This window comes from Apostichopus japonicus, chromosome 20 (assembly GCF_037975245.1).
Source record: "Apostichopus japonicus isolate 1M-3 chromosome 20, ASM3797524v1, whole genome shotgun sequence".
Lineage (NCBI taxonomy): Eukaryota > Metazoa > Echinodermata > Holothuroidea > Aspidochirotida > Stichopodidae > Apostichopus > Apostichopus japonicus.
In genome coordinates, this window is record NC_092580.1 from 18,415,577 (window position 1) to 18,436,191 (window position 20,615).

General features: G+C 38.8%; 1 protein-coding gene and 1 non-coding gene across 2 annotated transcripts; one reads left to right on the forward strand and one right to left on the reverse strand.

Moving 5' to 3' along the window:
* Positions 1-13,050: 13,050 nt before the first annotated feature.
* Positions 13,051-18,082, reverse strand: LOC139961790 (gem-associated protein 2-like). The gene is made up of 6 exons (XM_071961290.1): positions 17,864-18,082; positions 16,919-17,012; positions 16,413-16,553; positions 15,869-16,066; positions 14,890-15,069; positions 13,051-13,509 (listed from the first exon to the last, which is right to left on the reverse strand). Exons 1-6 carry the CDS (start codon positions 17,968-17,970, stop codon positions 13,414-13,416), a joined length of 816 nt encoding a protein of 271 aa, XP_071817391.1. The 5' UTR covers positions 17,971-18,082; the 3' UTR covers positions 13,051-13,413.
* A 616-nt stretch (positions 18,083-18,698) lies between these two features.
* On the forward strand, positions 18,699-18,771 carry Trnac-aca (transfer RNA cysteine (anticodon ACA)). Its single transcript has one exon. It is a non-coding gene; the product is annotated as a tRNA-Cys (tRNA).
* The last annotated feature ends 1,844 nt before the right edge of the window (positions 18,772-20,615 follow it).

Sequence of the window (20,615 nt, forward strand, 5' to 3'; positions counted from 1 at the left end):
TTGGCCAACCACATCGGTGTTTTTCGAACGCTGTATTTGCTCGGGTGTTAGGGTGTCATGCTGGGAACAGGCGCGACTGGCTCGGTGCCCTTTGATAGGTTCTATCCTGTTTTCGATTTGTGAAGGGAAGAAAAGAATGAAATTATACAATGCTAAACGTCGATTCTTTATTTTTATCAAAAGGTGAACGCTACTTTTCAAGGTTGATCAGCTGGAAGGCTTATAGTTATTGTTAGAATAGTGTTACAAGTCATTGGCCTTCATTTCGGATTTTTTTTTTTGTAGGCTCTTTAACCTCTACAAATGTAATTTAACTGCAAGCTTTGTTGATGGTAGAATCGATACATAAATGCTGATTATTTCAACTTTTTTTAACTAGAAGCATGGAGGTAAAAACAGACCTCCATGCTAGAAGGGACCTCTTTAAAAATTGCATTATTAATTAAGCAATTTTATCATTATGTTGACAGTTGATATCTTAATTTATTCGATATTTCAATAGTTGTTGAGGTGTCAAAATGTCAAAGGCGCGTGGGGAGGGGGGGGGGAGGTGCTTCGTCATGATATATGTAATTGTTTATGAACATTACTGCCAAATAAAGTGAATTTAAATCGTCGAGATTGGTAACGTTTTAGTTGTGTTTATAATGGAATGCAGTAAGTGACTTTACTAACATGCAAGATATCCCTCAATCCCCACCGTTACCCCTTCCCAAATGCCACCCAAGGCCTCATAAATCTTGGACATAGGCCACATGAAATTATTAAGCATTTCTTCACCGCTATCTAACAATTGCTTTACAGTGCGTAACCGGCAAATTTCCCGCATCCTAGCCAATAAAGTGCGGTCACGGGCCGCGGCTGCGCGTTCATCAGCCCCCCCCCCCCCCCATGGTCCATCCGCCTCCCTGGTCTCACTTTGTTCGTCTGCCGTCGGACGAGGAAACTCATGACATCCAATACCCGGCTTACAATGGCAAAGTTCTGGCAGGTTTGAAAGTTACCAGGTCTTTTCTTTGGAGTGATTAATATACTTTGTAAATATGATGTAAAAGACGAAATTAAATATGCATTTTCATGTATTCACACAGCTGGATAAAGTTTTCGTTACGACCGCCTTAAAATGTTATTTAACCTGAGTGCCACCAAGTGCCAAGAGTGCCACCATTCTTGCTGGTCTCAGCTTATATATAAAAATCCATATCATTGACAGCGGCAATGTCTTTGAAGTTATTGGCCCATCAAAGTAATGACCCCTGATTACCCAAATATGACCCTTATAAAAAATATAAATAACCAGTTCAAACATGTATTCTTTACCCTAATTAAAACTTTGAATGTAAACAGCTCTGAGCAATATTGACTGGAGTACGTGCGATCGGTACGCAAATTTAGATTATTATAGCTTCGTACTAACTTGAACTCGGTCGATTATGGCCATTAAGAGGTCGAAACTGCTAAAAATTTATTGATATTTAACAGTATTCTATCGTGCTTTTGATGAAATATGGTTGCCGAGGTATATAAGATATTGAGGATTTGATGTGTTGATTGACTGTTGAAATCAAAGAGATGCCGATGTACTGCAGGGAATGACATTTGATGCTAACGTTCCTAAGATAATCACCTTATATCATATATGCACGGTGGTGAACCACATACGGTACAATAGCCTATTTGCATGCCCTTTATATAGGTCTAAGTGTGCATTGTAATATATGAATGTATTGTAATATAATACAATTAATATACGCGGCTTTCTGTGTTCTGTCTGTCACTGTTTTGTGTTCTCCACTCGCAGGTTCGTCACCAGAATGAGGTCAATTGGTGGAAAGGGTTTCAGGGAGGAGGGGGTGGGGGTTCAGGGAGGGGGAGATGGAAGGGTTATTCTAAGGGAAGCGGGTTAAACAACTAAGGTGTGGAAGAGAACGGAGGGTATGTAAGAGGGTCTGTGAAAGGAGAGGGGTGTGGAAGGGAGATTTTTCAGCAAAGCGTAGAAATGACACGAATTGGGGCGGTCAGGATAGATTGATCAATTTTTACCCAATTCTTTAGACGAATGTCAGCAAAATACTTTTCAAAGTACTTTTCGAAATATTTGTCAACCCACCATCTGTTCATCACCAAACTCCTTTCCCGTTGGGATTTAGTTACAACAACGTAAACAAAGAAAATGGGACAGTATATAATTTTATGAGAGAGTTTGATCCATTTGTAAAGTATATGCCGTTATACTTCGTGAGAGAGCTGACGCGCGCAATCTCTCCTTTATCGTTGGAGAACGCTTAAATCTATGGAACGCTAAAAAATGCAATACAAAGGACTGATATTAAGAACTAAAAGATCAGTGACCATGTCCTATAGTAGTTATGTCCAACATATTGGCTGGTAAATGTAGGTTTAATATTGGTGATTCATGTAGGGCGCGACTTTTACAAACATCTTGATCAAACAGACGTCACAGGGGGGGATCTCCTGACTCACTTGACGAATGCGTTGCAAGTGTAAACTATATAGCATAGGCCTATTCGTACCTTTCAATTTGTTGTTGTGTACACTAGCGGTCCCCTGTGGAAACCCAACTCTCCGGGTAAAACTGTTACGTATGAAATGTTACTTTTTCAATTACAACTCAAGAATAAGCGAAAAACCATCTTCTTATCATGACATCATTATTAAAGTGGCCGCCATGCAAATATATTAGGCGTAGATCACAGCTGTGTGACAAAAGGCTTATTTAAGCGTATTCGTAGGCCTTTGTTTCTAGGGTGTTGCATTTATGCATGTCGCAAAGTATAGTTACCAAACAACTTGACCCAGTATGAACCCAAGGCCCCTTTCATGTTACAAAGGTATGAAACAATTCACAACATATCTGAGTATAACATAATTATGTACGACAAAACACAACGTAGCTGAGTATAACACATGTAGGCCTTCGTAGAAATGCCACCGAGACCGTGTAAAAAACACAGGACGGAATCATTGCACTACTAACCTCCATATAGTTCATCAGGTTAGAGACAGGGTTCACCCGCACTTTTCAAATGGCCTAGTTATGTGCTAACACGGCAGCTATAAGACCACTCGTAAAATCGACAGTAAATAGCTGTTAAATGCCGAACAACATACTAACCTATTCAGGTGCAAACAGAACAGACACCTAAAAAAAACTAGATCGACTTATATGTTTGTCTCTCACAGGCTGCTAAAAAAATCAAGAGAGTTTTATTGACATCGGCGGTACCTAACAACTCCCTGGGTTTGACCGTGGAGTTCGAAGAGATGGTTTGACGAACGCGGTTGGCACCGTATACTTCCATCGCGGGATTTTACAGTTTCCTGAAGCACTGACCTGGACCAAAACTAAAACAGCAATTTAAAGTACAGAAGCGAAAGTGCGCACACCTGTATAAGAGTGAATTTACACTCTTGGAAGACAAGAGTCTTATGAAATATTGACCAAACGCAACAAGCTACTTTAAGCTAGATCTAACACCGATTCGGGGTTATCATGTTACCATATATTTGCTTTCCACTTTAACCAGTTCATTCCTCTTAAAGATAACCATTAACGTGACATTCCTTTGAAAATGAGTGATAACGGTCCTTAAGTATTTTAAAGGTCCAAATGGGGATATAAATGGGTCTGAATTGGTCTCTAAAAAGCATCTCCTTCTTTCCTTTTGTAGATAAGAGGATGAAGTTGTCAGATTTGATCCTAATCGTCGTTTTACAAAGTGCAGTTACATTAATCCTCCCCCTCTTGTGTAAACTATTGAAAGAGCGACCTGAGTTTGCTTTTAAAGGGACTACCACGGTGAAGCCAAAAAATAAACTAAAAAACAACACAAACAAAAACAACAACAACAACAACATTAAGTGAAGATTAGTAAAAATAAAGGAAGAATAAGGTAACTGTTATTTAAGATTTTGAAAGTTGTGGCCATTATAGCATATCTAGCAATATGCATGTCGTTATATATAGTCACTTTAACCAGTGTGTCACTTTAAAATATGTCTATAACTAGAATGACTTTGTAATGGTGAAAGATCTGAAGTTTTCTTTTGATATTAACATTACGACGCAATTTTCTAGTACGCTGCGAACTTGCCGTTGTTCTATGGGGTATCACTCCATCCCTCTGCAAATGCCTGGACGACATAGGAGAGTGTGTAGGCAGTGGTGGTGGGGGTGGGGCGGGGTGGGGCAGGGAGGGAGGGAGGGAGGGAGGAGAGGGGTGTGTATATATCACTTAAGTGTATTTGACTGATAGATCGTTCGTCAAGGAAAGTTGACGAATTCAAATTATATATACAAAATTTCTCAATCAATGTTTGGAGTTCCAGGCCCAAGGAACTTATACCCCCCCCCCCCCCCACAATACACACACGCACCCTGTGTGGACATTATTACGTGATAGGTTTAACCTGTTTCTGTTTTGCACCATGGCGAATCATTTAGACGCTATTTCCAAAGAGCAATAACATTTCCATACAATAAACCAAAAACAAAAATAATAATAAGGGTACGAAAGTACTAAAAATGATTTTCATTTTTCTTGTTTATATAGGTTGTTTAGTTGGAATCTAAACCACAGAATAGAGGCAGTCAGTGTATAAACTTCAAATTCTATCTCCCTGTTCAGCCTTCAAATTCCAACATTTACAGTGATGCGTGAATCTGCCCCAGTCTTTGCCTACATTATTCAAGCCATCTGAGACTCACCACATCCACTTCTTTCATGTTGGACCCATCATAGTGTAATTGATACGACCGCGTAACCTATGCCTGCATACTAACACGTATAATTCGTAATAACAATCCTTAACCAGCCAATTTCGTGATTTCATCAATTATGTTTTGATATCTGGTATAGTTCAACGCCGGGCGTTCTTATTTAGGTCATGTAAAGTGTGTCACATCGTTGTAAGTTTATATAGCAGAAAACATTGAAACATTTGATATTATAGGTAACACCATATAGGCTACACGTTTGTGGACACAGAATAACAGAAACAATAACATAAATTAAAGATTAAATGGACTAAGTTACTTCCGAGTGAATAACAGGGACACAGAGATGGGGGGGGGGTGCAGGGTGGAGCGGGGGTGGGGTGGCAGTAATAATCACTACAAAGAATTTCACGCAGGTGTTGTTCATGGTCATGGTATGTGAACTGTAGTGCTATGAGGAAGGAATATTATCCAAAATGATAAATAATATAAGTTTTTCTTTTTTTAATTGTACATGGTAATATTTCCATGGTTAATAAGTTGGGGAGCGTCAATTTAACCGAAAATACGTATGCACTTTTACTTTCCGGGCAGTCAAGTGCGACCTTATTCTTCTCCAGGTTTTATTCTCTTTAGACACAGTTAAGTTTCAAGGAGTGTGTCCTCTTGTCCTTTTTTATTCCCCCCTCTCTCGATGGATCAAGGTTGACAACAGATTTAGTTATTTGACAAATTGGCCCAAAAGGATGCTAAGAGGTTTTCGAGTCTACACGTAAAGTAGGCTTCTCATGTAAACGGCTGGTTGTCCAAGTAGGAGACAATAGGACCTGGGGTTAGTGCCCCGAAGCGACTCACTCACTAAAAGCCACAGAGAAAACGAGTAAGAGGGGACATTATACCCAAGGAGCCGATGTAAATGGGCTAACACTATAGGTCAACATTAGGAAGACCTTTCGAGGTTTCAATGCGGTAATCTTGTTTTGCAACAACGGTTAAGAAATCCCTGCACAGTTAGAGAGCATCTTCTCTTGAAAAAAATATCTCATGGCAAACATGTGCCAAGTGAAATTCACCAGGGCTCCTCCATGATGCATACACAAGAAGCAAAGCAATATAGGTCGATATTTTACTACATAAAAGTCAGATGCCCGGATTTTTCGCTGAATAACAGTGTCGTCATTCGTGGTTCATTCAATATCTGTGGCACCTCGATTGCATTGTCCTCTTTCAATGTAAAAGAATTACAGCCCACACAACCTCCTCTGTAAACACTACAATAAACAAACAAAAACAACTGCTGGCCATATTATGTCACCTCTAAAGTACATAGTTTGGTGGTGTGTGTTTTAAAGCCTGTTAACATACTTCTTCGTCATATATGTATAAAAGAAAAGCTTTGATGTATTGTATAGTAATAAACTATACGGGTGGTTTCCTTCTTTTTAAATATTACGCAGCTTGTATAAGAACAATCTGCAAGAGTAACATATCACGTTTCATGATATGATTGGGTCTACTTATAGCCTAGTCTATATATACTTAGTTAACATGTTTCATAATATTATAATACCCACTTATAGCCTAGCTTATACTGAACATAGGCTATGAGACTCGGGGTTGAATCTGTTATTTGTTGTACAGGCTTATCACCAACTAGTAAAGCATATGTTTGCATCGGACAGAATCAAATATGTCATTACCTCAAAGAGAATGTAACCAGTGGCGGAGCGTCCATACAGTCAGAGGGAGAGGATGCCCATCCCCCCCCCCCCCCCCTGACGGACTCAAATGGACTGCTGGCGCCCTTTTCAGCTTTTTACCACTTTTTACTTATTCGCGATTATTGACTTTTTTATTGCGCTCATAAATACCTTTTGACATTTGTCATATTTTGTTGGTGTAATTTTCTGACAAAATGGCCATGACACCTATTTATTCTTCGTTTATCTGCAAATCAGCAAGGCCCGGAAAGGGTCATTTCCGGTGATCTAGGGAGTATCTTTACTAAAAAAATTCTGTACGCTCCGCGTCAACCTGTGGTGGCGCTCCGCTTAGATAGTGTCGAAAGCGCCCCTACAGACCATTCTCGCCCCCCCCCCCCGTGATCAATACCTCTAGCTCCGCCACTGGGCACCTACCTTACTACTTGGAACACAGACGATCATGAAATAAGTGAGGTTTTTCCCTAATCCTTCCCTAATCAGCAAAGGTGTACAAAGAAGATCTGCGATGAGCTTTCATGGGTTAACGTACCTATTTGTACTTGTTGCCAAGTCATCCCTAGAACCTTCAGCTTCCCTCGATATGCTTGACTGGTAGTGACGTGTGTGGGGGGGGGCGGGGAGTGGTCCCCTAGGTTAGGATCCTTGGGTAGCTATAGAGAGCTTGTGAGTCAAATCCCCATCGGGGAAACAACCGGTCACGGGGTTGGGTTCAAGGGTTAGCTGATTCCCTGGAGGGGGCTTGCAAGATTTGGGGAACTCCATAGTGAAGTTAATATCATAGCCTAGCTTTCCCCTTTCATCTGATTTCTTTATTCTTCTTTTCTTGCTTCCTACTTCCAATCGGTTGAACTCATTTTTTTCTCGTTTGCCTACACAACTGCTAAACATGACCCCGTTTAGTAATGATTATTATTACTATATATTTTGGGTTACTTGGGGGATGGGGTGGGATGGGAGAGAGATGAGAGAGGGAGGGAAGGGTTATTTTTCATATCTCCCACATGAAGGAACTCGAACAGGCTGGTATATCTTGATCACCAAAACTTTCAGTTTGACAAAATGTTAGACAACAGGCTCGTTTTTTCTAGAGTTGTTTATGGCATGAATGTATGGGACCGTACATACAAGTTGACCTTCTAAGTTCAATAACCATTAGACTCATGCTGATGTAGTCGAGTGGTATATTTATCAGCCTACATTTGATATTAGATCGGAATAAATTGGCATTTTTTTCAACCTGGGAAAGGAGTGTTTTACTGTCATGGTACTATTGTTATATGCAGTATATTAGACAATAAGCGAACTTTAGCAAAATTCCCGCCAAAATTATGCGGGTAAAATGGAGCAAAAACTAACAAACGGAGCATTACGACAAAAGCAGAAAAATAAATTTATTGTTCACCTCTCCAAGCTACACTCCCCCAAATTCAAGCCAATATCTTTTTCGTGAAATAGAAAAAGAGTCCTGGGCCAGGCAAAGCGTCTGCTGTCAGGGCTTTAACAACGATTCGAAATGAAAAAAAAAGTTTCAAAGATTATTCGAGCACTTTATCAAGTTCTTTTGATTAATCAGAGATCACTAAGACTATTGACGGGGACGGACACATAAAAGCGATTATCCTAAATTAGATACCGAAGGGCCTTGTGCTACTTCTATAACAAGCTTATAGCTCTTGTATAGTCATAATGATGCTTTATTCTATAGATCGAAGTTAAAGAAGAAGAACTACTTTTAAACTACTGTGTGTTACTTTTATAAGCATTTTTATAGGGAACAAGCGTTTACATGGCTAAAGCCAAAGTATCCCACTGAGTCAATCCAAAAAGGACTCTCGAATGTGTTCATCTTGGGATAAGGTCGTTGTCAAGGAACTTGGTCCTGGGTTTCTAACTCATCAGTGAACACCACGGGTGGTAACAAGGCTATATCTATGTATGTTTTGTTCCCAAAGGTTAGACATATACGTTTGGTCCAGATTATCTACAAAGAACAGATAAAAAACGATTAAGTTACAAATTTACGTTAAATGTCACTTATAGATTTGTCTCAGCTGGACGTCTTCTCTTTGTTAAATTACTAAACTGGACAAAAAGAGAAAGAAAGAAAATAAAATCAGCTCTACAAGGGGAGTTACAAAAAAAAATCTGCCTTTTAAGCGGTTACTCACCAGGAGATCGCATAATACTGGTTCGCTAATTACAGGTTATTATGATGAATAAAATAAGAACAATATAATGAGGGTGTCTTAAATATATCAACTATATCTAAGTACGAACAATACTGGTAAGTTCAGCAGAACAGGGCTTTAAACCCGCAAATGTTAGGACTAATAGTAATCCGTATAGAGGGAGAAGGGGGGTCGCAATTAATTTGCTGCGAGGGCTTGAGATCAAAATTGGCGGAGTAAAGGACCATCGTGGACCCAAAATGTCACTATAGTTTGAACAATATATATGCCACACTCGTATAGGAGGTTCACGTTTTCCGATTTTTGTACACGAACCAAACTGAAACCTTTCCCATACATGGACATAACCCATGAGCCGCCTGTTGAGAACACCTGGTCTAGTTCAGTATCACCATGCTACTGAAATTAGTCAACTTTACAAAAAACAGTTACATAATCAAAAGGGCGAGAAGGTTTTATTGGTGTGTCTCAACTGTTCTGACTTTGTAAAACTGGAGCGAATTAAGTTAGTCACGTGATGTCATTACGAGGCGTTCTCGGGAACTCCACATCATCTAACTGTTAACACGATGGATAGATATTTCTGCACAGAATCGATATGACCATTCAAAAGCGTGTAATAACTGCTAGTATAACTGACAACAGAAGAAACGGTGGGCCACAATCAGAGGTCTTCCGCAGTAGGATGGAGAGGAAAGGGATTAGGGAGAGGTACTTCACATGAGAAGAGTACACGCGAACAATGGATACTGATGGTGCATTATCGTGATTCCTTTGATGTTGCCGCCTTACATTATCCCCGATCCCTGGGCTTTTAACACGTAGGTGTTTACCCAAGCGATGTTATGCATACTCTCAGCGTTTGCTTGATCAACAAAAGAGAATAATAAAACCGAATGGAGGATTCAGTACTTATCGAGATATACATTGATCGTCAAGAAAAGAGATTTAAGATTGAAACCATCACAAAAGTTTAAAACAATAACTCAGTTCGAGCACGCTCTTTGTATACTCGTGCTACAGCAACCTGTTTCTACCAGCTGTATCTACTTATACGGTTGAACATTCAGTTTTAAGCTGACCATAAGGAACTATAACTAAGGGATGATGTGTATATGTTAAAGACCCTCCCCTTACCCGACATCGGAAGGGAACAGAACACTTTCCAAAGAAAGCCCACAAAAGCCTGACATTTGAGCATCTTAATTAACCGGAGATTATCAGTGGTCAATATAAGAGGAATAGTTTAATCGAAAATATTCCCACGGGTCAGTAAGACCGAATACACTGTGAACTACTACCCTATACAGTCATTGATTCGTTAACTTAATGGTACAGCAGGTCCATAGTTTTATCATGTAACGGTAGGCTTTCCACGTTGATTTTGTGTTATGTATTTCATTTCCAATACCTTCACATTTTGTCAATGTATACATGTTGTGATAATGCTTGGCATAGCGTTTATTTACCCTCGTATGTACACGATCCAACACACGATAGTTATTATTATCAATACTAATTCATATTTGTAATATTTATCCATTATTTCAGTTTAATTAACGTTGTCATACAGAGGATCATTTGAAATATTTCGTTCTGCAGTGGACGAACATTGGCTTGTACCAAACTATGTTTCTTTTCCATGGATATTCATAGCATTATTAGACAGACGTCTCTATCTCACTATCTGACCCCAATATGTTGACGTCACCAATTCATCTTCTCTGTATTACAGTCATGATGATGAACGGAGTTGTTTCGCAACCATTGAAAGAACAGATATAAAACACAGTATCCCAATCATTGCTAACAAGAAACATTAGTTCCACCGAAGACTCCGCTGTATATCACTTCATACAGTAATTTTCTAACAGGGTCGAGAGAATCCGACCCCAGTGCTTTTCTAAAAAATATTTTGAATCAGAAACCTATCGGTTATGGGTGGTGGGGGGCACTTTAATCGCTACACTACAACTTCGCAGAGTTTGGTCTTTCTGCCTTCAGCTACAGCGATAACTTTAAAGCGACGTTTGGGATTGATTTTGTTGATGCGCGTTTGCCTAAAATCAGCAGTGTCGTAGACTGCTGTGCTATGTTATACACCGCGCACTTGGAAACCGTACAGCATAAACAGACTGGTTCATACTATCATAGTTACACAGAGATGGATACTAAATGACTGTTCACAAGAGCTCCTACAAATTTTACCCTCCCAAAAAGGTCACGTGGTCAAGCCTCGACGTGGTTTCAGGGACTAGTGTTATCCATTTATTTAAACAAATGTCACAAACGACGAATTTTCATTCTAAGAAACCTCATAAACTTCATGTTAGAAAAGAGAGTAGAAATGACATATTGCAAGGTACCCGTGCTTCAAAACTTTAAAAACTGGTGGCGCTAAGTGTGGGGAAAAAGTAAATCAAGGAAAAGTCCAGATAAAACGGTGGCGCTATGTTATAACGGAAGAAAGACAATACAATGGCTTAACGTGTTGATTGGATATGCCATGAAATTGGTGTTGGATGATACTGGTAATGGATTTAGTTGGATGAGAGTTACATGAAATATTTATACAATTATTGAGAAATTATGCGATGTTTTCTTATTTTCTTTACAGATTTCGACAGGCTGGACCTGAGGGGGGGGGGCACACAAAGATAAAACGTGGCTATCAGCACAACATTGAATGTTGACCTATTTTATAGCGAAAAAGTGCATCAGAATGACCCATTTCACAATTATTAATGGGGGGGGGGGGGTGGACACCCCCTATATGAAAAAAATATGAATGAATAAATACAATAAACAGTGAAAAAATATAGCCATAAAATTACTTTTCTGAAGATAAGAAATACTAATGCATTCCTACGGCACAGTTTTCTAAAAATGTACCAATTTATAGACCTATAATCCTACACAGAAATGTCATTTCATTTGTAATTTTCCATGTTATGAGCAAACTTGACGTCACTATAGTTGATATTCTCTACAGGGGGAAAATGAAAGATGAAAATGAAAGAGTAAACAAGGGGTGAGGTACTTTCATCAAATATAATGGAACAATTGCTACAACACCATATGTCTGTTAAGTTTCAATGATCTTTTTTAAAGCTGGAGACTCTAAATAAAAGGAGGCACGCTCCATTGTAGTATAGTGAACTCCATTACAAACAGACCACAAGTCATCAATCAATTCAGCATAAAAACACATACAAATTCTAAGAGTGTAATGATTTTCCTTTTTATGTAAGTAACAAATATAAAGGACCATCAAGGCACATCAGGACAGTAAAGTTCGAGCGTACACAGATCCATATTCGGACACCCTTACATCTTTGGAGGGAACTATAATTGATTTTTTTTTTTCATTTGTAATGGTTTGCAGTCACATATAAAATATTATTTACTTAACCAAACCTGTGAGTCAAGGCCCCTTTGACAAAGATCTTACAAGAGGGCAGGTAAACCATGGAGGTAAAGATCTCATCTTTGCACAACTGAGACCAATTTGACCTCTGACCTACACTGACCTTGATCCTTAACAACCACAAAAGGACTATTTAAAATATTTCCCATTATTTTCTACTCATCTCGTGGTTGAAGGATTCTTTCCAACATACTGACAAGCAGGTGACCGCGACAAAAACAGTTGTTTTGGGAGTATTTGACCTGTGAGATCACCAATCACGCAGGCAGGAGTTTTCATGGTCAGGCACCTAGCCACTTAGTTTGAATGTGATAAAACTTACTTTGTGGGCATAGTTTGTGACCCACTTTTTCACACAATTTAGGCAAATGTGACCTTTGACCATACCCTAAACCTGTTCTATTTTAGAATTTATCTCATCAGTCTCTACATATCGTGAGGTTTAATGCCTTTTTCCAACATGCTGACAAGCGGGAAATGGCTAAAACCCAATAATAAGGTTTCTTGAGCATTGATGTTTGAAGTCATCAATCCTGCTGGCAAGAGTTCACATGATCAAGCAACTTACCCACCAAGTATGAACTTGATCAGACTTAGGGTTAAGGAGGAATTCCAGCACTCTTTCTTGCTCGGTCACACACACACGCATGTTTGTATTACATTCCAACCGAGGACCCCATTGTATTTTCCATTGTTCAAATCCACGTACCCTAACCTTAACAATACCCCATACAATAGAATTCTTCCGAGGACGTGGTGATTCTTTAGAAATCACAACCGAGGACTTGGAATTCTTTTGTTCAAGTCCTCGGTCAGATAGAAAAACAAACAAACAAATGCACTCACTCACTCACTCACTTACACACACACTTCCTCACATTTCTGATGTGGGTTGAAGTACAACATAGGGATATTGATGAGACAATATAGAGATGAGCCAGTATAGAGATAATGATGAGCCAACAAATAACATTAATTAAAATCAATAACATTATTTTGTGTTCATCCTTTTTGCTAAGTATTTTAAGGTTCGAGACGTTTTTCACACAAAGTATGAGTGGCGTAAAGAACACAATTAATGGTGTGCAGGCGTCTGACTTAAACGCAACTTGCTCCTTTAACACCACTCCTCAAGGGTGGGCAGATATACTAAATTTGAGCCATTGGAAGTCAAAAGACTAATAGCCAAAACGTCTTGTACCAACAAAAAGCAAGCACAACTTTTCTTGTAAGTATTCATCCATTTCATATTGTTTGGTGTGTCGTTTATCTTCTTGCTTCTGTTATTTTTTTCCCAGAAATACAGCTCTCTTGCATCATCACCCAATGAATATGTCAGCCTTTATCCATCAGATCTCCCTGATCAAAGTAGTTTGCTACCAGAGCGATCAGAAGGTTTAGAGAGGATAATCTCTCATCATTTTCATTTTCCTGTATGCAAAAGATAGAAACCATACCAAAACATAAAAAAAGAGAAATAAAATGGTGGATTTCATTTCCCTTCTATCATAAAGAACAAAAAAATAATAATCATAATAAAAATTAAAAAAAAGGAAGGGAAGGGAAGGGAAGGGAAGGGAAGGGAAGGGAAGGGAAGGGAAGGGAAGGGAAGGGAAGGGAAGGGAAGGGAAGGGAAGGGAAGGGAAGGGAAGGGAAGGGAAGGGAAGGGAAGGGAAGGGAAGGGAAGGGAAGGGAAGGGAAGGGAAGGGAAGGGAAGGGAAGGGAAGGGAAGGGAAGGGAAGGGAAGGGAAGGGAAGGGAAGGGAAGGGAAGGGAAGGGAAGGGAAGGGAAGGGAAGGGAAGGGAAGGGAAGGGAAGGGAAGGGAAGGGAAGGGAAGGGAAGGGAAGGGAAGGGAAGGGAAGGGAAGGGAAGGGAAGGGAAGGGAAGGGAAGGGAAGAAAGAAAAATGAGATTCAAGACTTCTTTGAAGTTTCTTGCAGGGAAGAAGAGTATTGCTGAATATATCATAATCAATTGACTGCCTGCACTGCCTTCATTACCGTGTTCATATTTATAACGACAAAACAGGATTTCAAGTACTCTCTAATACTCTTCACCTGCTCTAATCGATGTGTTATTTCAATCATTGGCTGTACCAAATGAAATGTAAAAACTCATTTAAAGCAGTACGGACACCTAGCCAGTTTGCCTCTTGTTTAATACAGTTGTTGTGTCTGATGATCTCATTCAAAATTTAATCTGTTGATATTTGTAGGAAAAAAATCTTTTTGTTTCCAAGACATACACATTTGAAGTTTTGATCAATCTGGGAAACTCATTAAATAAGTGCAAGCTATGATGTAGAGTGTTGCGCTTATCAACATTTCTCAGTTTAGCCATTAATAAGTTAACCCCTAATCACAAGCCTACAAGTATCATTTCAATAATGTGATGTTCCTCTTTTCAAAGAAAAATCATAAAATATTTCAAAACCTTGCCTAAGGCCACAAACCTGTCTTCAGTGACATTGAAACGAAGGTTGTGAAAACAAAGGGATAACATAACAGAAAATTAAGCAGTTACTCCCTATACATCATCAATGCGCAAAGTTAGCTAATGTTTATTCATAAATATTCATGCCTATTACAGTGATTAGGACAATGTTGTTCATAGGTGTCCATGGACCATTAACATTCTCCTCCCAAACACCCATGGGTACACTATCATACAAAATGCACTGCCAAAACTCACTTAACATTCCCCTCCATACAAACACCCATATTAATACCTCTGGTCTGCAGCACAACACTATTGAATGATTTGAGCATAATTTTTCAATTATGTTACCCCCCTTTTTTTTAAATGTTCTTACCACTGTGAGTCGAATATTTCGACAGGTTCTTGCCATAGCCCTTAAAGATGCTGCGCAGTCAGGAATCAGCGGTTTAGCAAGGCAGGCCATGAGGGCATAAATCCAACAGCCTTGAGCGATTGTAAACCCCATCAGTGGTAACCAGTGAATATGATAATCCAAAACTTGCTGAATCATTGGCTGCAAAGAAAGAAGAATACCAGAATAGGTCAACAAAAAAAGCCCATTGTAAGAAAAAAACAATTTCAATTCACAAATTAGGAAATTAAGACTCTGGTAAAACAGGAATGGTAGAGTAGGCCATGGTGATTGCAAGGAATTTTGCAAAGGTGATCAAGTATAAGAAAAAAGAAGATAATCCCATTAAACTGGCTGTCAACAAATTATTATTTTTTAAATTTTTTTTTTCCTATACTTACATAAATATATTGAATATCAACTATTTTAAAAATAGTGCATGGAATGATAATATAGAGATCTTCTGCTAATGTGCGGCATGTAACAAGCTCTCATTATGGCATTTTACTTTCACCGTCAGCAAAGGTATGATTACTGAGGGAGCGCTACCAACTTAGCTTGCCACTGCTCAGTTTTGTTGAGGGGAGGATAAAGGTCACTAGTTTGAAACCGATGCAATCGTTTCTCTTCATAACCGTAACGTTTTGAAAATTTCTTACAAACCGTTGTATTTATCTTTGGCTGATAATTAATCTGTTATCATATGATAATCATACTATGCAAAGTGACCAAAGTAACTGTATACGAATGCAAAATGTATTACTGTGTTTGCACACAAAACATTAGTTTTCTAATGTCAATTAACTGCAGAAATGTGCAGCTTGCATTGCCATATGTTAACACCACATGAAATGCCTAACAGAATGACAGTCAATAATGTTCCTGTACATATGAAGTACCACCAACGATTCTGCACTAAGCACAAGACTGAAGATTCTCCATCACAGTCACTGTAACATACCTGATCCATATTTAGTAAAATGGTGATCAACGGTGGTCTCGGTGAGCCATCTTCTGGAAGGCATGACTTGGCCTCACCATCATCCATCATTATTTCAGGAGGGTCCTCTCCTGCAGCTGCGATAGCCTTGAGATATTTGCCCTGGAAATCAGCTCCCAAACAGAAGCCACACCAGCCTAACTCATCTTTCATTCTCGGCTGCAAGATAGTCAATCGAGCAATTGTATTGATCATGATATGGAAGTACTGATGCCAATTAACCGCAAGCTTACACTACAAAGAGCACTGATATGTTGATATGTAATTTATGCAAGAGGGAGACATACAAGCCAGTCAAGATGAAATGTGCCCACAAATATTCTCTAAGTTTTGGGAAAAGCAGAGGCAAAATTAGCAATACATTATTTTTCTCACATAGTAATTCTGAAAATAAGTACTGGAAGATATTATACACACATGGTACACAATTACTTTTAAAGATTTTGGTTTAAATTGTAAAACTAATAGTATGGTAAATATTAGTTGTTATGTATTAACAACATACCAGTACAGGAGATTTCCCTTCAAGTTCTTTGGCCTTCTGTTCCTGCATTGCGTTCAGCATGAGCCTCACTCTATCATACTCTTCACTTTGTTCCAACTGCCATTTTCGAGTGGGCATACCCCACGGAAGGGTGGGTTCCACCTAAATAGCAAAAATCAAGAGTTTCAAGTGAACAAGAAACTTGCAGAGGCTAACAAAAAATTGAGAAAGTTGAGTGGCAATGGAATAAATACATCAGGTAGAAAATTGACCCCCAAGAGATAAAAGACACTGCATTGGGCTGAAGTTGTTTTAAACAACTTACAAATTTATAAAACAAAGTGCTAAAAGTATGGTGAAAGTGAACTGCATGTGGATTTCTCACCTCTCAAACTTTAGGAGTGTTAAATCTTACTCTCATGGTGTACCTTATAACTTTGTGACAGTGATTATCTATTTTAGAAAGTTTCTTAAATATAACACAAATTGGAAAAGTATGTTCATATAGGCTAGTATTAAATAAGTACCTGATCTTCAGTTTGCTGTAATTCTACTTGACGTTCTCCTTGATCATCTTGAATATCAGCCACCACAACATCAGGGCATAACTTGGCTTCATTTCTAAAATTATTTGAATATTGGAAAAATGTAAGTATCCTGAACATGTGTACTAACTACGATGTCTGCATAATAAATACTTTCTAAAAGACTCTTATGGTTTCCTTTAATTATCATTGTCTTCTTGCCCCCCTCGCACTCCTTGGTCTTACTGTTGACTATGTATAAGTCTTTATGTTGGACTAACACTGTGATAATCATACCGGCGTAATTAAAGCTTAAACTAGGCCTACTTTGCGGTAATGATTTGGCCCAACGTTAAGTAAACAAAGGGACATCCATGGGCCTAACTTAGGCAAGAGGAAGTCCAAAATACATTTGGAAGCTTTCTCATTTTATCTGTAAGGACCGTCATTAAAATTCAAATAAAAGAGTGAAAAGCTTAGAATTAAATCCCTAGGCCTGTAGACACCACATTCAAAGGCATTAAAGACTCGCCCCAAACCGCGTGCCGCGCTCTGAAAAAGTTAACTTTCCGTTGCTTACAAATTTTCTTCTTGTCGCTACAAAATGCAGACAGTAATGAAACATGATACTTTGTTATTTTGTTTGATCTAGGCTAGACCTGAGATGTCCACGCTGCTATGTACACTGTGTGGTGGTATTGACCGTAGCTGTATGTATTGACTGTACACTAGTGTCTAATTACCGACGGTAGCAAGCTGTGTGTGTATTTTCTGGGATCGATGGTGGTGTCTAACACTTCTGTTACACCTCATTCGAAACTCGGTCAGATTACCGGCATGAGACGTTTCTTTGTGCGCGAGTCTTCACACCCTTTAAGATTTGGTAACGATCTTAAAACTTGGATCACGGTTTCGCAAAACAGGTACGCGGAAGGTGTGACTACATACCGAACACGACTGAGGTACTCTTCAGCTGTTGTCGCTGGGTTGTTAGAGTCATCACTATTATACTTCTCAAAGGCCACAGGCAGGGCTTGTGCCATGAACTCATCCATAATTGTTTACATGTATATAATCTTTTGATAAGAATTTCTGTCATGGCATGGATAGTATCAGCATGTTTCAGTTTACAAACGTCTGTGGCGGTGTTTCTCTCACATTGGGAAAACGTTAAGAGCGCCAACACTTCGTGGCCAGTACGTCGAAATCAGAACCGTATATAAAATCTGATTTCTAATTGTTAGACCAGGCTATGAATGAGCTAGGTATCGCCTTGAAGGAGGATTTACCTTATGTGGGTTTTCTTGACCAGAATTTCATAAGGAATAAGAATATCTTGGGTAAAAAGCCCAAATCCTGAACGCACCCCCGAAAAGGGGGGTTCTTTCTTGGGGGGGGGGGCGGGTCCATTTTTAAGGTAAAAATACCAGAGGTTACATTTACACACAAATAGGATAAAATGTGGTTTTTCTAGATCATAATTTCATAAGGAATAAGAATATCTTGGGTTGAAAGCCCAAATCCTGAACGCACCCCCCGAAAATGCTTTTTTTTCGGGGGGGGGGGGTCCATTTCTTATGGAAAAAATACCAGAGGTTACATTTACACACACATAGGATAAAATGTGGTTTTTCTAGACCATATAATTGGTATATATATATATATATATATATATATATATATATATATATATATATATATATATATGTCGATACAGGTGTCGAACGCCTACAGTGAAACTACGACCTTCCTTACCGGTTTCGAACCTCTGGACATACAATGAGCGTCCATGGCCTAGTTGGTCAGGGTGTCCGCGTACAAAGCGGGAGGCCCGGGTTCGAATCCCGGTGGAGGCTGGAAGTTTTTTCACTGTTCTGGATTTTCCTTCTCATTACGTTTTCATTTATATATATATATATATATATATATATATATATATATATATATATATATATATATATATATATATATATATATATATATATATATATATATATATATATATATAAATGATTGTTACAGAATCGTTATATCTTGTGTTATAATGTCTTTCACGATTGCATACATTATGACGATGATATGGCACATCGATGTATATTGGTAGATGATGGGAGGGATTTCGCGTATACAGACAGTCAAAAGCAGCGCGCAATTGTGCATCAAGCACGCTTGGTGACAAAACGTTTGCCAGAGCAAGTAAAACGTTCATGGCATTGATCCTCTTAATTCAAATCCAGCTATGACGTATCCTTTTAGCTGCAATATCCCAGATCCTAAACCAAACGTGTTTCCAGAAAAACTAAACACGCTCTTTGATGAAGATGAAATTAAACAAGCAGTCTCATCCTTAAAAAATAATAGAACCCCAGGTTGTGACAAGGTCACAGCCGAACATCTCAAATATGCCTCATGTACCCACAAACACATAGCAAATATCTCAAATAGTATAGCCGAATCAGGAGATATCCCAATTGAAATTAAACAAGGAATCCTAACTCCTATCCAAAAACCGGGAAAGACTAAAGGTCCACCAGAAAACTTAAGAACAGTCATTTTATTATCAACACTAAGGAAAATTCATGCGATTTGTGTGACCAGGAGGATTCGTCCGTTAATTGATGAGCATATCCTCCCCATTACCCAGACTGCCCAGCAAACACAAAACGTTATCATAACATTTTTAAAAGAGCCTCTAAAATATGTTTTTATAACGTTAAATGTGGTGTTATAAAAACGTCGGCATAACGTTTTTATGAGATATTAATGTTATATTGATGTTTTAACGAAAAAATGTTTTGAAATAATAGCCTGAAAACGTTTCCGTGACATATTTATTACACCACAAATAACGTTATCAAAGCAAAAGACGAAACGTTTTAATTACGTTTTAAAAACGTGTTTGTGTTTGCTGGGTGCCTACTCTTCAGGACGTTGCACAGCTGAACTCGTCTTCGCTTTTAAAGTGCTAGCAGAAAAAGCTATAACATCCGTAGGTTACACTATAAATCTATTGATGCTAGATATGAGCAAGGCGTTCGACCATGGAGCTATAAACAGATAGCTCCATGGTTCGACACAATTCAAAGAGGATCCTTGCTTAATGACCTAGAAAAGGTTCTTGTGAACGACGAACTTCACCTGATATCACTGCTAATCGATAACGTCTCCTACACCGTCAAACTAGAGGGCAAACTCGGACTTCCTTTTAACACTAACATTGGTTCACCACAAGGAGACAGTGCAAGCGCACTATTGTTTATAACTTATCTAGCCAACTCTTTGAAATCAGATGATAATGATATCGACGCAGTTATCCTGCCATCTCAGTTAGGTGATCATGATTACAGCACAACCACCAACTCTTTTTTTCACAGCAGACCAACAAGACGCTGATGATATCTCTTGGGCATCAACTGGTCAGCATATACTGCAAGATATCGAAAAACGTGTTTCTGAGAAACTGACAGGAAGGAATCTGAAAATCAATTGCACAAAAACTGAGAAATTTTCAATCACAAGAAAAGGAAATGAATGTTGGAAGAAGTGTAAATATATTGGAAGCTTGCTGGGGACCGAAGAAGATATTAACCGAAGAATTGGTATAACCAACGGTGCTTTCAACACACTGTCAAGTATTGTCAAAAGCAAAGAAAAAAAAAAGCCGAAACATTAAGCTTAGGATTTTCGAGGCTTCATTAAA

What these genes read in the sequence shown, in the direction of transcription:
- LOC139961790 (XM_071961290.1), bottom strand. Translation starts at nt 17,970, where the DNA reads ATGGATGAGTTCATGGCACAAGCCCTGCCTGTGGCCTTTGAGAAGTAT. An exon ending in GAGTACCTCAGTCGTGTTCG is followed by an intron (nt 17,013 to 17,863) that starts GTATGTAGTCAC and finishes AAATAATTTTAG; the next exon opens with AAATGAAGCCAAGTTATGCC. An exon ending in AAGGGAAATCTCCTGTACTG is followed by an intron (nt 16,067 to 16,412) that starts GTATGTTGTTAA and finishes ACTATCTTGCAG; the next exon opens with CCGAGAATGAAAGATGAGTT.